This window comes from Protobothrops mucrosquamatus, unplaced genomic scaffold (genome assembly GCF_001527695.2).
Source record: "Protobothrops mucrosquamatus isolate PMUCROS unplaced genomic scaffold, P.Mucros_1.0 scaffold1047, whole genome shotgun sequence".
Classification (NCBI taxonomy): Eukaryota; Metazoa; Chordata; class Lepidosauria; order Squamata; family Viperidae; genus Protobothrops; species Protobothrops mucrosquamatus.
The window spans coordinates 186,789-202,235 of record NW_015387279.1 but is presented as its reverse complement, the minus strand read 5'-3'; the positions used below and the strand labels follow the sequence as shown (position 1 = coordinate 202,235).

General features: G+C 35.0%; 1 protein-coding gene across 1 annotated transcript in view; it reads right to left on the bottom strand.

The window, feature by feature from the left end:
• Positions 1-15,447, bottom strand: part of TEAD1 (TEA domain transcription factor 1) — a 126,793-nt gene that overhangs the window by 16,733 nt on the left and 94,613 nt on the right. The window contains exon 8 of the mRNA XM_015820042.1: positions 7,397-7,570. Within this exon, the coding sequence (XP_015675528.1) occupies positions 7,397-7,570 (174 nt within the window). The remainder of the gene's footprint in view (positions 1-7,396; positions 7,571-15,447) is intronic.

Here is a 15,447-nt window from a genome sequence, read left to right as displayed (position 1 = left end):
ACTTCTTAGCATTGATGATGTTACCTAGTTGGGTAATGAAATGTCTGCAAGCAAACAATCAAGCTCAGGGAGCACCAATCATTCCACAATTCAATTCTGAGCTACATATATTCTCTTCTACTGGAATGGAAAGATTGTGAGCTTGACCTCTCTTGATTAGCCTGGGAAAAGCTATTCTACAAAGCTTAAAAGATGGCTCAATAAATGCATACGAAATAACTTTCCTAGACTGGGGCTTTACAATTCTCCACAATACACCATTTGAGAATGGGCTTCATAATGATAAAAGCATTCTGGAAAATAGCCTCCAATACCAAAGCAGTTGGGCGGTGGCTTGAGACACTGTCACTTACTTCATTCTAACCCTCACTCCTGGTCATGTGATCCAGGATAGAGGTATTTAGCTTGTCTTTCCTAGTGCACACATACAGACATAGATACAACATGAATAGAAAACAAAAACACATACTGCTTCATCACACAGAAGAAAATATAAAGGCTACATATGGCCACTGCTGTCATGAGAAAGAATTCCAGCAGCCATGCTCTGCATCCCTTCTCTACCTTGGGTTGTTTTTTTTAATGTGTGTTCCAGGTTTTTTTTTTTTTTTTACTATTTTCCCCATAGCATAGATATGAAGGTTTTAATGAAAAAAAAAACACCAGTCCATCAGAGAAAGACAATTATATATGCCTAGTTCCATGTGCATTAAATACAACAGGACCATCTTCTCCAACCTTATTGTTGGCCTTCATCTTACATCATTTTCTGCCCCAATCAGCATAGCTACTTAGAAAGCGTTAAAAATTATCACTGTCATCTAAAACAGCCAAAAAAATGGCATCATGTTATTATTTCATTGTACACCTGATCCTGTTCTAATAGTTTGCAAGAAATAACATCACATCATAGCTCCGATTGCTTCAGTTTGGCTTACCTACACTGGTTAGTAGACACAAAGTGTATCTCTTCTGAACTAGTGTTCTCAAGCCAATGAGTTTTAAGTTCAAGCCACATTTTACTTTGTTGGTTAAAGAGGGGCTACATTATTTTTGTTTCCCCAGAAATGAATATGAGAAATGGGGGTCCTTCAACAATTTGCACCCCTTACATTTCTGACTCCGGTCTGTCCAGTTACAATTACACTATTTACATTTCTAAAAAAAGAAAACAGAAAAAGTAATTTGGTGACTTTCTGAAGTGTACATGGGCATTCTGGAAATTGTAGCTCCATGTGTAGAGGGCACTAGGTTGGGTCATCTTTAAACACCACACCCAAACTTCTCCATGTACTTCTACACCATGCCGACTATCAAATCTTGTGGGTTGTTCCTTCCTGGCCATCCCTACTTGAGTAATTGAATAGCTATGTTATTCTGCTGTTTAATTTCATTTTCAATTTTCTGATTATCATCTAATTATGCATTAATAGTAGGGATGCCAATGTGTGTCTGGCTGTGCTTAGCCAAATAGGTTAATCTAAGGTTTGAGCAGCTAATATGATGTGTCAAATACTTTCCTTAGCTTAATTATTATTTTTTTTAATCTAACCTCTTGGCTACAGTGTCTCTTCCATGAAATATAGCTGCACTCTATTAACACCTTCTGATATAACATTCATCTTCCAAAGAGGGTTTCTCATTTCTAAAATATAATGAAAAGCTGAAGTAGACACCTTACATCACTGAAGCATAATACCAAAGAAATACATTTCATAGATAGTCAATTTCAGTAAATTACAATTTATATGGTGAAGAAGACAAAAATTCTTAGGAACAAGACTGTAGGAGAAGTAAAATTTAAAGGTGGCTAGGAAAATGATTTGAAAAAGTAGAAGAAAGCAAAACTGTAAATTTATAGATCTTCTCTGCTGAGAGAACAAACTGGACAATGTTGGATTCTTTCAAATTGGGGCCTGCTTAGCAATTGACTATATTCATCTATTCCACTCATCCAATGTGATTGCATTAAACTGGATTTGCATGTGGAGATGTGCCCGGCAGCAGACACTTAGGGCGTGGTGCATGGACCACCCCCTGGGGCGTCGGAGGAGGACAGAACACGATAGACAGCCCCGTCAGAAGCAAGAAGTGAGAGATGCCCCGCAGGCTCGGATGGAAGGCCTTCCCCCCTGCCAGCAGGTGGTGCCAGCAACGGACCTGAAACCTCAAAGCACGCATGCCATGATGACGCGGTCCCGCTCGAACAGACAACAGGATCCCCCAAGAAACAACGATGGACACCTGGGGAGTGGGAGGGGGATGGAGCCGGGACCGGAATTAGACCGTCAGGACCATCGTAGCTACCGTAAAGCTACCGTAAAGCAACCTATTCTAAAGGAGNAGGGAGTAATCTGCCCTGATTTTAAGAGAAACCATTCATTGTTCCACAGCTGCCTCATACTATATGATCAGAGTCAGAATTTTGGGAAAGGGATACAGAGAAAGGCATTTTTAAATGTATATTTATTCACTGTATGCCAGAGAGAGTACATATGAATGCACTGTGGGAAATCACACCAGTTTATATTCCATTTTAACTCAGAGTTAATGTCAGCTGTGTTGAGGAACATTTTAAAAGTTGAAAAGTAGATAAATAAAACAAAACAAATGATAGTGTGAGGGTGAGGGTGAAGGTTCGTTCTCCAAGCTTGTGGGTTGGTTTCCAAATGTTTCGTTAGATAATGTCTTCAGTGGCTTTTAGAGGATGTCTGTATCAGTATTCTTCAATTTATAAGGGCTTCAGGTGTGGGCGTGTCAAGTGACGGTTTCGTGAGGAGTCACCAGAGGGAGTTGTGTGATGGGTCTTTTGATGGGAAGGTTACTTACAGGTCAGGGTTGTTGGAGGGTATGAATTATCAGGGGGTCAGGGGTGAGTTATCAGTCAGAGGCTGGTGATGGGTATTGTGATGGGGAGATTACTTCAGGTCAAGGTCATTAGAAGGTGAACTGCTGCTGAGAGTGGGATACAGACATTCCCGAAAAGCTGCTCAAGATGTTACCTAGCCTGGTAACGAAATATTCGGAAACCAACCCACAAGCTTGGAGAATGAGCTTTCATCCTCATCCTATACCCAAGCTACAGATATTCGCCACTATTGTAAACAAATGATAGTATCTATACTTTCTTCCAGACTTGTTTTGGTAGACATATAGACGACATGCTGGCTGGGGAATTCTGTGAGTTGGAACCCACATATCTTAAAGATGCTAAGATGCTAAGGTTTAAATACTAGATGAAATGACAAACTCCTGTAAAACCTTAGATTTTAATCCAGTGACATGCTTTGCAAACAAGAAATTCTAGATTTTATCCTAGCATCTTCTAGAGTCTAGATCATTTTTTAAACTGAAATTCCACAGCTTCATTCGCTGCTACTTAGTTGGTCCTACTAGACCCAAGATAACAGGATCTTGCTCCTCAATATGTGCTTTGTTCTATTACTAAGTTTTCTAGTCTGGTCTCTTTTTTCTCCCCAAAATTTTTAAACCTGAGAAAAGAACTGCTAGATCAGATGAAGCAGAGGTAGGTAAGTGATGTAAAGAGCTGGGCTGTTGAAAATATGCTAGGCCTTAAAAGGTTCAAGTTGAAAGAAAGTGTAATCCTGCAGCCCTCTGTGGATTTTTTTTGTCTTTTCTTTTACTTAAAGAAAGTATGACTGCTATTTGGGCTTTGTGTATTGCTAGCATTTATCTTTTTTCTAGGATGGAAAATCAGGTCCACTCTCAAAGGAATTGCTGGTGGAATAGTTTTACAACCTTAGAGCCACCATGATTGGGGGGAAAAGAACAATACTAAGAATTCATACCATGCATATGAAGAAAAAGGCAGGAAACCCAGTTGGGCGACCTTGGCTACTTTTGATAACAAAAATATTTGAATAAAGTGGTGACATAAATGAGCAGAGTAATTGATGATAGGTCCTTTATACTTTCAGAAAAAAAGAACAATTCTCCTTAAAACATATGCTGTAAATCAAATGAAGTATGCTGACAAGGAAAAACAAATGGAAAAATGACTAAGGCATAGCAATTTTTCTTTTTAAAATTTTTTGGATACATTTGAAAAAAGTGGAACTATCAAATTGACCAAACTCACTAATGGACAAAAATATATCTGAAAAACATTTTCTAGCTGTCCAAGGTGAACTTTTACCTAGTAGTATCTACAGTCAATAGCAATGGTGTCAAAATGACTATGTCCTTGATGATGCCATTATGCAAATGCCATTTCAGATGCAAATGCCAGGAACAGTGCATCCTCTATTAGTTTTATCCAAATTGTCAAAAAAAAAATCTATGTGGAGAATAATTATTTAGACTTTTATCAAGGCTGGACAAATGAGTCAAAACATTCGATAATAATCTAAATCCATCACTTGGAAAATCCAAAATGGGACTTTTTGCAAGTTAATGTGATCTCAGGGTAAGGGATACGTAGACTGCTTCAAGATAGGAGCTCTTCCTACAAAAGTGCCATCCATTAGATACCTGTTGCTATTTTAATTTCTGTTTCTAAGGAAAATTGTTGAGAATATAAACAATGTTAGGCCTGTGCAAACAATTTTGAAGAGGTGCTCCACAAAGTGCATTAGCATAATTTAAGCACTTATCTTTGAAACATTAAAGCGGCTATGTCCTTTGCAAGATTCATATGGCTGCTTCAAAAGTTGTCCCTAGCAAAATGAAGTGACTATGCATGTTAATAAAGATACAAATACTTTTTGAAACAACTATACAAGCCTTGAAAAAGATGTGGATGCTTTAATGTTTAAAGAAAAAGTACTTTATTTGACTTAATATGCTTTGGAAAGCTGTTCTTTTAAATATTTTTCATAGCCCTTAAAAACAAGCTGAAGGGAAAAATAATATTGATATAAACAATACTATTTTATCTTGGTGTTGGAGAAACAATCCATGGTATCCTGAAAATATCGTGGATACCCAAGAAAGAAAGCAGAAAAAACATTAAACAAATCAATCTAGAACTCACAGAAATGACTAGGATCAAATTATATTACTTTGGACATATTATTTGAAGACGTAACTCTCTGGAGAAGTAAAAAAAATGCCAGGGAAGGCAAAACAAAATATAAAAAAGGACAATGAACAGCAAGTTGGATGAACTTGATTATGATAATGCTGGGTGCAATGGAGGAAGACCCAAAAATTAAGTTAGGGATAGATCATCCTAACAAAGATCTGTCTATATGACTGGTAACAGTCAACACTGACCTGATGAAACATAATGAACCAATTATATAAATAATTGAATACATAAAACCAGAAGCAAGAGATATAAAAGAATTTCATCTGTTGAGTGTACATTTAGTTCCTAATGGAGACATAATTAGCAGGAATGAAGGCTAGCTATTTTTCATTTTTTATTTAAAAACATTTTTAAAACTATACAAGGTGACTTGGAGTCTTGCCTTTTTCTGTCTGTCTAGAAGAGATGTTTTTTGTGTTCACAACTGTGCATATTTACATAATCCTTCTGCCAATTATACAATCATTCTGTCCTTAACTAAGCATGAAAAAGTTGATTGTAAGTATGTATGTGTGTATGTAGACAAAGCACCAAGATCCATGGATACTTCATATAGTTTCAAATGCATATACAAATCCTATCTTTCACAGAATGATCTAGGATATACTGTATATATATATATATTAGGGAGTTTGGATGTCACGCATATACAGTCTGTTGAGGGCAAGAGGGGAGAGAGAGAGAGGTGGATGGAGGGAGGGAGAGGGAAGAAGGGGCAAGGGGGGAGAGAGAGGGAGGAGAGATAGTGGGGGCAAGGGAGGGGTGTGTGGAGAGAGTGAGTGAGAGGGGGGAGGATGGAGGACTAGAGACAGCCCCCATGGGGGGGAGTCAAATGGCATGCTTGAGTGGTGAAAGAAGGAGGAAGAAAGGAACCAGCACGCTTCGGACGGGGGGGGGGAATAGAAAGGGCTACGCCCACCTGGAGGACGGGAGTGGAGGAAGTTGTTGAAACACTTAAAGGGACCCCCTACACGGGAGTAGGCACCTTGCCTCTAGCACGGCAGGAGCAGCTGGGTCCGATGATGCATAGCAGAAGCCGGATGCAAGCAATTGACACACACACTTTATAAGGGTTTCTCCCAGACTGCTGTTTTAACGCCCTGATGATGTCAGACGGGTTCTGAAGAAAGCTTGGCTCAGTAAATTTTTAAACTTTTATACTTTACTTCTCTTGGTGCTCAGTTTTATTCGTTTAATATATATATATATATATATATATATATATATATATATATATATATATATATATATATATATATATATATATATTGATTGATTGATTGATTGATTGATTGATTGATTGATTGATTGATTGTTGGTATATGTAGAGAATATTCTACTTCTAAAAATATATTGCCAACAAATATGCTAGAAATAGCTGCAAATTGTACGTCTGTTTCCAGGACCTGTTGAGATTGTGAAACTGAAAACTGCTCATACTATAATTCTGAAACAAAGACAAAAAGTAATATATGCCATTTCAGTTTTGAAATAGGATCTCAAACTACATAACTGATTTGCATCATAAGTTAACTTTTTGTAAGGACATTTGGTAAAACTTCGGTATATATTCAAAACATTTGGTAAATATATATTTAAAACATTGGTAAATATACAGCAGGGCCAAAAGTTTAAAATGTGTTAAATTAAATGGATGATATGTGGCATTAGATAATTATGATTTGATAGAAACAAATAACATAATTATTGAATTATTGTAATAAATGGTTTCAGGAACTTAATATGAGAACTATAGCATCTCTTCCTCCATTTTTCTTCCCAACCACAATATTTTGAGAGGAAAGCTGCACTAAGAAATAGTGTTTTTTCCAAAGTAATGCAGTGAGCATCATGGCTGATACTAAATATGAACCTCCCCTCCCAATTCAACATCTTAATACCCTAACCACTATACAACATTGCCTCTTTATTACGGCAGAAATCCTTCTAGACTAATATTCCGTTCTAGCCGTCTAGATGCCTCTGAAAAGTTCCCAAACAGAGCCCAAAGATAACAGCCCCTTTCCTACTATTGCTTCTTAAGAAATAGGCATTTCTTCCAATCATGATTAAAATATAGTAGTGGGCTTGTCTTCCATATGTCTGTTCTTTTAGAAACCACTTCAGCTAGAGCCCTTAACACATTGTGAGTAGCCAATCCAAGTGAAGTACCTTCTATGTCTTTTGGAATCTATTATCATGTCGGTGAGTAAGACTGAATTATTCCTTGAGAGAGAGAAAAGTGCTTCCATCGACTTTCTGTATACCAGCCAAGATTATTTTAACATTCAGAAAACACAAAACTAAAGATGCACATGCCTAAAACTTGCTTAATATCTTACTCACCCAAAATTTTACTAGGAAGAAGGCATTCTGGGGTCCTTTTCCAAACAATTCCTTCAAGCCTCCCTTCTTTTCAGGGAATTTGTCATAAATCTGACGAATGTCCACTGATTCCAGCAATGGATCGCTATAAGAGTGATTGGCATGTCCAATGTGCACAAAGAGGTGTTTGTTATACTACAAAGGAAAAAAATAAATGTATTTATATTGTTAATATATTCGTAAAAGTTAGATGTACGTAGAAGATCTTTCTGTTTTTAAAGGAAATAGCCAGTATACTATTACATGTGCAATGTAACAGAAATCAATCTGAGCTAGGTAGCCTTTAGTTTGATACAGTATAGTTTTCATATTCCTAAGAAACTTTACTATTAAATAACCTTCATTTAATAACAGAACAGAATAGAATATTTTATTGGCCAAGGGTGATTGGACATACAAGGCATTTGTCTCCAGTGCATAAGCTCTCAGTGTACATACAAACAATAAGGTATATAATCATAAGATACCAATGGAGAAGGTAGTATAAAAGATGAGAAGGATAATAGTAATACAGCTCTACTACATGGGTAAATATCTTTAGACATAAGGCAGCGCTATGGCAATTAGGTGTTCAGGATAATAGTAATACAGCTCTACTACATGGGTAAATATATTTAGACATAAGACAGTGCTATGGTAATTAGCACTGGGAAAAAACACAATGGTAATTAGCACTGGGGAAAAACACAAGGGAAAAAAATCTGTCTTTGTGTCCAGTTGTTTTGGCATGAAATGCCCTATAGCAGCATCCTGAGGAGGAGAGGAGTTGAAACAATTTATGTTCAGGATGTGAGGGGGTCTGTTGATGTTTTCTCAGCTCTCTTTCTGACCCATGCAGTGCACAGTGTAAATGTGTATCTATAGTCAGCATTATCATAGTTTCTTATTTCAGAATCAAGAGCAGCATTTTATGACATCTAAATTCAACTTAAACAATTATGAACTAGTTCTTTTTTTTCACCATTTGAATTTCCCCCTACCCCCAAAAAATATTTCTTTCCTAATTGCTAAAATCACACTATCCACCAAGCACAAGTAGAAAACGTTTCTATCTTCTAGATTAGAGAGCTAGAGAAAGGGTACTGTATATCTGTTTTAAAGAACAAAGTATATAGGTCAGAAAAGTAAACAAATGAATGGGAGAAGCTAACGCACGGATGAACAAATGCATGAATGAATGAATGCTTATGAGCAAAAGCTTTTGAAAGGGCAGGCTTAACTTGCATACCGATCAGTTACACAAGAATTACAGTAATTATCATCCTATTCTGTAACTCCAAGTAATTACCATACAGCGTCTTCGCAAATATGGGACAATGCAGAAGCAACAAGCTTACTAAGCTCTTTAATGCTCACTTCAAAAGCTCGCTTTATATGTATGTAAAAGACTTATAATATGTACCAGGCTGTATCTTTTTAATAAAAATAAGTCAGTTCCAAAGTTAGACTTCATATTCCTTGTTTCCAAACACTTATACTGAAATATCCATAGGGATGCTAGCTGGATAACTTCTCAGGCTTCTTTCTACAGTATCTTTAGAATTCTGGATTAAGATGCTACATTAAGCACACTTCAAGAACTTCAGATTAATTGGATGTTGAAACAACACAGGATTATGAAGTTGCATGCATACTGTTTATCAGTTCTAAAAAATTGCTAGGAATTTAGTTTAACATTTTTGTTTTGGCTTACATAGAATCCCCCATGGATAAGACAGAGGCTGTTTCAAAGAAAGAAGAGATTTATTCACATATTATCTGAGAATCTTTTTAGCAATCTTATTGCATCTAGATCCCACCCCTTTCTTCTATCAAAAACAATGTGGCTATAAACTATGTTAAACCATATAATTTATATTGGCTTAACATGTTATCTGAACTCCCCAATTCATTCTCATTCTCATTCTCATTCTCATTCTCTCTCTCTCTCTCTCTCTCTCTCTCTCTCTCTCTCTCTCTCTCTCTCTCCCTCCCTCCCTCCCTCCCTCCCTCCCTCTGCCTCTCTCTCTCACACACACACACACATGAAAGAATGAATTAATCAATTCATTAATGAGAAGGCTGTCTTTGTTCCTACCAATCTTCTGGTACCCGTGGAAGACAACTGTATGAATTTATAGTAATTACCAGTTGTAGACTGGTAGTGAACATTCCACACTTGGTCACCACGACTTAGCAAGTCTGATACATCAAAACCCAGGATTTATTGACTCAGTTGCTACTCTTAGTAGTTCTACTACTTCTAAATAGCTCCTTTAAGAGAAGAAAATCCCACAGCTATGTTACAACTATTGCATATATACTGTATGCAAATGCAGATTAATATGTTAAAAATAACTTTGGGGGTATTATAATCTTGAATACTTTAGTGCAGTGTAAGATTTGGGATGTAATTCCATGCACTCATACTTAATAGTAAGCACAATTGAACCATTAATCCATATGAATAGTGTCTCCAAAATATTTCAATTTCCTACCTTCTTTTTTTAAACCTTGATGGTAGAACTAATCTAAAGGGAACTTGCAAGGTTACATAATATGAAGGACACTGCTGTGTCCATTTTGAACTGCTGCCTGTACATATACATGTCCTCTGTTCAAAATGTTTGGGGCTCTACATGCATTAAAACTTGATTAACTGTAAAACTGCAAACATAATTTAGAAGTAATCTTGGACTGGTATAGATTTGTTTTAAACATTAGATGTATGCCTTTTGATAAAGAAAGATACAAGCATACTTTGATTCTGCCATTTTGGCATAGCTTTTCCTTTAGATTTCTTAGGCACACAGTAGCAATAGTTTTCCATAAACTTTATTTATCAATGTAAGTAAATAAAACTGTCCCATCTGGGTTTAAGTAAGCAGCAGTGGCAGCAACAAAACATCAGAAAATAATTGCCATGCTATGACATGTTTGGCTTGGAACATGTATGTTAGCAGATTTCAAAGCAGATTTTAGGTCAGAGGAATTTACACACCCCATGTCTCAGGCTGGTTGCTTCTGTTTTTAAGTCCAGGAAAATCAGTTTAGAAAAACATAATTCAGAAACTAAAAGGATTTGTTACAGAAGGCAGTGTAATTTAAGTTGAAGACAGTTGTAAAGCTACTACAGTTGTTTGCAGATCTTTTTGAAAATACCAGATGCTGCTGTAGCAGCAGAAAAAAAATCCAATATGTTTTAAAGCAACAGATGGTCTGGCCTCATCTGACAATATTCTTAGAACATAAATGTTTTATTTTGACATTACATAAATGATTATTTTCTTCTTGCATTACTGTAAATGCTATACTCTACAGAATGTCTAACTCCTTTACTTTTGACATGTTTCTAGCGAACAATAAACAGAACTTGGAGGCAACTGTCCATATACTTCAGAAATCACTGACATGGTTGAGAAGAGCCTAGAAGATCTGCATACACTAACAAGCAGAAGATATAAGCTGGGAAATTTGAAAAAGGGAATAGAGCAGCTAAATTACTCCTTACTATTTTCCTTCCAAATTGATGTTCAATAACAGAAGGTTATACCAAAAAGATTCTTTAAAGTGATGATGAGGAACTGGGGAAAAAAGCTCTATTAAACTTCTTCCTCTTTTTCCATCCTTTCTGTTAGAAATCTAGATATGTTTTTGTTCAAAATTGTCAAGGCACAGAAGGATTCCACTTGTTCTTACTTTTGACACATAAACTATGAACTGTTAGCTGAAACATGAATAGTGTTTGTTACTGGAAAAACTCCAGTTACAAACCCCTTACAACTGAGTTTCCATCAAAAATATCTGGATTTTGAAAAGATCATGAATATATGTCATTCAGTCGCAGTTCTTTCAATCTCAAATATTCCAGATAAAATAACATCCGTTTCTAAAGAGATATTTGCCCACCATAATGTTCACTGTTTTCAATATAACATCCATTCGACAAAATGACAACATCGGTAACAAATTTTCTTCCAATTTAACAGTGTGATCCCTCGTGTCTTTCATATTTCTCCAACTGTTACATGAAAGTACTTACGTATCAGATTTCATTGGGTATATCGGAGCTCTACCGTCGAAGAATGATTTGCAAGAATATAAACTTCTTACGTCTTATCACCGAGAACACTTTATTTACTAGGATAAAAACATATATAACCCATTTAGAAATTCAAGGGAAGGAAGACAAATCATTGTTATCTAGTGATGCATTTGTTTTACTTACTAACATACAATTAAGAAATGGCATTGTTTTTAAAGAACTACCACAATCCAAATCCAAGAAGAGTGGGAAGCCATAAACATTACAAGCTTTTTTATTATAGTTATAAAAAAGATTATCTATTGTGTTTGTTTTAGAACATTCTATAGAGGAAAATAGAAATGTAAGATTCATTATCTCTGTGGCCTATATTAACCAATTCCATTGCTTCCACCAAGAAAACCTAGGTCAAAGTGTAATGTAAGAAGGCTGTTCCAACATTTTTTTCCCAGTGGTATTTTAATGATTATTCCAACAATAATACCACCCCAAAAGTATTTTAGAGAACCTTCCTGGATTACAGCCAGAATAGTTTTCTGCAAATGATATATATAAACAAATAACATTTTTGGTTTTATTTTCTTTCCTACATACTCATCACTATCCCAGGAGCCTCAAGAAAGCTATAATAATAATAATAATAATAATAATAATAATAATAATAATAATAATTAATAATAATAATAATAATAATAATAATAATAATAATAATAATAATAATAATAATAGTAGTAATAAAGGGAGATCTATTTGACGATCTAAAAGCACTGATACGGAAGCCTAGTTGGAAAAGGAAGAAAGCCAGAATAAGGTTGAAGAGAATTGGGGTTTTGATTTATTAGAGGGGATTTCATATTATTGATTAGAGGGTTAAAGGGAGAAGTTGAGATAAGGAGAATTCTGGTCGTTAGATTTAAAATACTTCGAAATTAGTTGAAAATAAGGACTTTATCTGTTTAATATTTAAAAATTAGACCTAAAAGGAAAAAAAATTAATTATTATGAATATGTTTGATTTATTGATTAACCCAGGAAATATACACAATGGTTTTGATTTATTAAAGGGGATATTGTATTATTAAGTAGATGATTTAATACGGTGGGAAATAGATAGCTCTTAGGAAATAGAACATGATTATATTCAAATAGATAAAATGTGTATTTTGGATATTAGATTTTGTTATGAATTGAGACAAGAGAAATCTTGATTACCTAAAGCCTGAAAATTATAAATATCAAAGGTTAAATTAGAATATTGATGAGAAACTAGAAACTGGGTAAAAATTAATAACAGAATATGGATTGTTTATGAAGATTGAATGTAATTAAGATACATATATGCTAAAAATTTATTGATAAATGTAATAATGATGTTTTTACTGAGTTGATATAATAACTGTACTAGCTTGAATACGAGACAGTAAATGTTAAGGGAAAAAGAGAAGAAATATTTGATGTTGTAACTTGAGATTTGTACTAAAGATTTTGTTATCAAACTATTGATTAACCCAGTCACCACGCTGCTTTTTAAATACTTAAATGTAAAATTGGAAAATTAATAAAATATTAAAAAAAATAAAGCTCATCATGGGTTGCAATAGGTGATCATGTACAGCAATATTTCATCATTCATTTTAACCTAAACCCAATCAACTGGAATTTATGCAAAGATTGTTGCAAAAAGTATGGTTTATGGTAGAAATTTGATTAAAGGAGGAGATTTCAATCAAATTCCAAATAATGAATTGGATTGATCTTCTAAAAGATGACAATACTTTTTTTAAAAAAAAATATAGACCATGCCAGTTTTATTGATATATACTGAAATAAACAATTCATTCAAGGCAACAGAACTAATTAGTTATTAGATTACTCTAAGAAATATTTTAAACAGTATATCTGATAGACTAAAGCTTTTTCCCGATTCAATTAAATGACAGCTAAAATAAGAGATGGTGAGATACATATTGTAAAATATTTCTAGAAAGACTTCTCATTCTATGTATTTTTTTACTATTACAGAAAGGGACTTCAGCTAACAGGTTTGCTGTGAAAACAAATCCACATTGGACTTGCAAAGCATCCCAATATTTTCAGAGTGGGAGAATTATGGCAAATCAATTCCCAAATCCAGTAAGCATCTAAACAGACAGCAAAGGCCAACATTGTATTTAATTTGCTTTCAGTTTGTCTGTGTAGCTCTTCCGTGAAGGTTCTTCTCATTTCAGGAAGTCTTTGACATAAAATCATAATGCCCATTACAATCAATTGTTGTAACATTTTTGTGGTGGTTGTTAAATGAATGCGGCGGTTGTAAAGTGAACACTATGGATGTTAACCAATAATTCGCTATGGGCATGGTTTTGCCAAAACCCAGAAGTTAAGTGCCCGTTTTTGGCAAAACCCTTGTAAAACACACTAAGAGGCTGTCATAAGTTGAAGACTACCTGTAGGGTGCCTTTTGGTGCAAGCACGACATACAATTTCACTTCTTATTTATGGCATACCATCTCTGCTGAGTCTCTCTTAAATTACACAGGGAAGAAATACTTACTATTATTCTTTCCTTATGTCAGTCTTATTTCTGTTCATGAACTTCTCAAGCCAACTAGTTATTTCCTTTACTCAGATTCTTTTTATTTGCAGTATGGCTGTCATCAGTAACCAAAGAAGGAATCACAGCAATACTGTGCTAAATTCAATTAATTCCATATTCTCTGACTGAAGGGAATAATGGGTTTTGACTGAAAAAGAGATGATCAGGTAATGGCCAATCACCCATACAGGTTGATCTGTTAGCCCTTTCTACCAACAAAGACCAGAACAATGCAAACATGAGACTAGGATCTCACTCTTTAAAACATGTATCATCACTGATCCAAAGTATTAATAGGCTCAGTTAACATCGATATCTTAGCTTATAAGAGATAAATCATCTTTACTTCTAATGTTAACATTTATTCAGTGTTCCAAAAAGCAGCACTAAAAAATGAACCATTGTTTCCTTTAATATTTCTTACCATTGTGTTTTTAGTTTTTATTCATAGATTTATTGTTGTAAAGATTCCTCTTAGGCAAGGTTATAGGGGTACATGTCTGATCTCTAATATTCTAAAAACACTCTTGCTAATATCTCCTTGCACATATACTCACTGCCTCAGAGAAAACAGTTATATACGTACAAAAAGCTCAAAATACCTCTGCACGCTATTGTAGTTCACAAGCTTTTGAATAAAATTAAGATCAAAAATTCCATGTTTTCATGGAATCTCCTTGGGGAGGGGGGAATCTTTATAAAATGTTCAGTTGAATATGTTTTCTCTATGGGAAAACAAACTAAATAAATCGATTTTTACTCTTTTGTAATACCCATAGAGAAGCCAATTAAAAAAAATATATATAAAGGGAATTATATAAATATAATTATTATGTACAATGTCATTAAGTGAGATCTCTTAATATTGCTATAGTTTTTTGCAAGTCTTATAGTATAAACATTCCACAGAATAATTTCTAACTTCTTAATCTCCAATTTTAAGAAATCCATACCGAGAGCGAGTCTGGCTATTGCTTCACTTACTGCAATATTGTCTACTCAAGCTGATGTTGTTTTTCTAAGATTTCTGACATAAAAAACTTGTAAGATCTTTTCTACATTTCCTCACTTGCATGATGTAGAACTGCAAATTCGTAATTCAAGAGGAAGGGGTCCTGCACAGTCTAAAAGGCTGAAAGTCAAAAACTCTGGTCCTGGTGACCGACCCAGATTGGATCCTGCATCATTGGTACGTTTTGGGTAAGTACTGAGAGATTCTACCTAAGGTTTGGGAGGACCACATCCTATCCTGGGGATCCAAAATATTTAAGCAGTGAGAGAAAAGAACAGTGCTGGCAGAAGAGAACAACAGAAATAAAAGTATGAGAAAGGAGACCCGGAGAGAACAAATATTGATAATCAAAGCATAATATGACCACAGCATGTTATGGG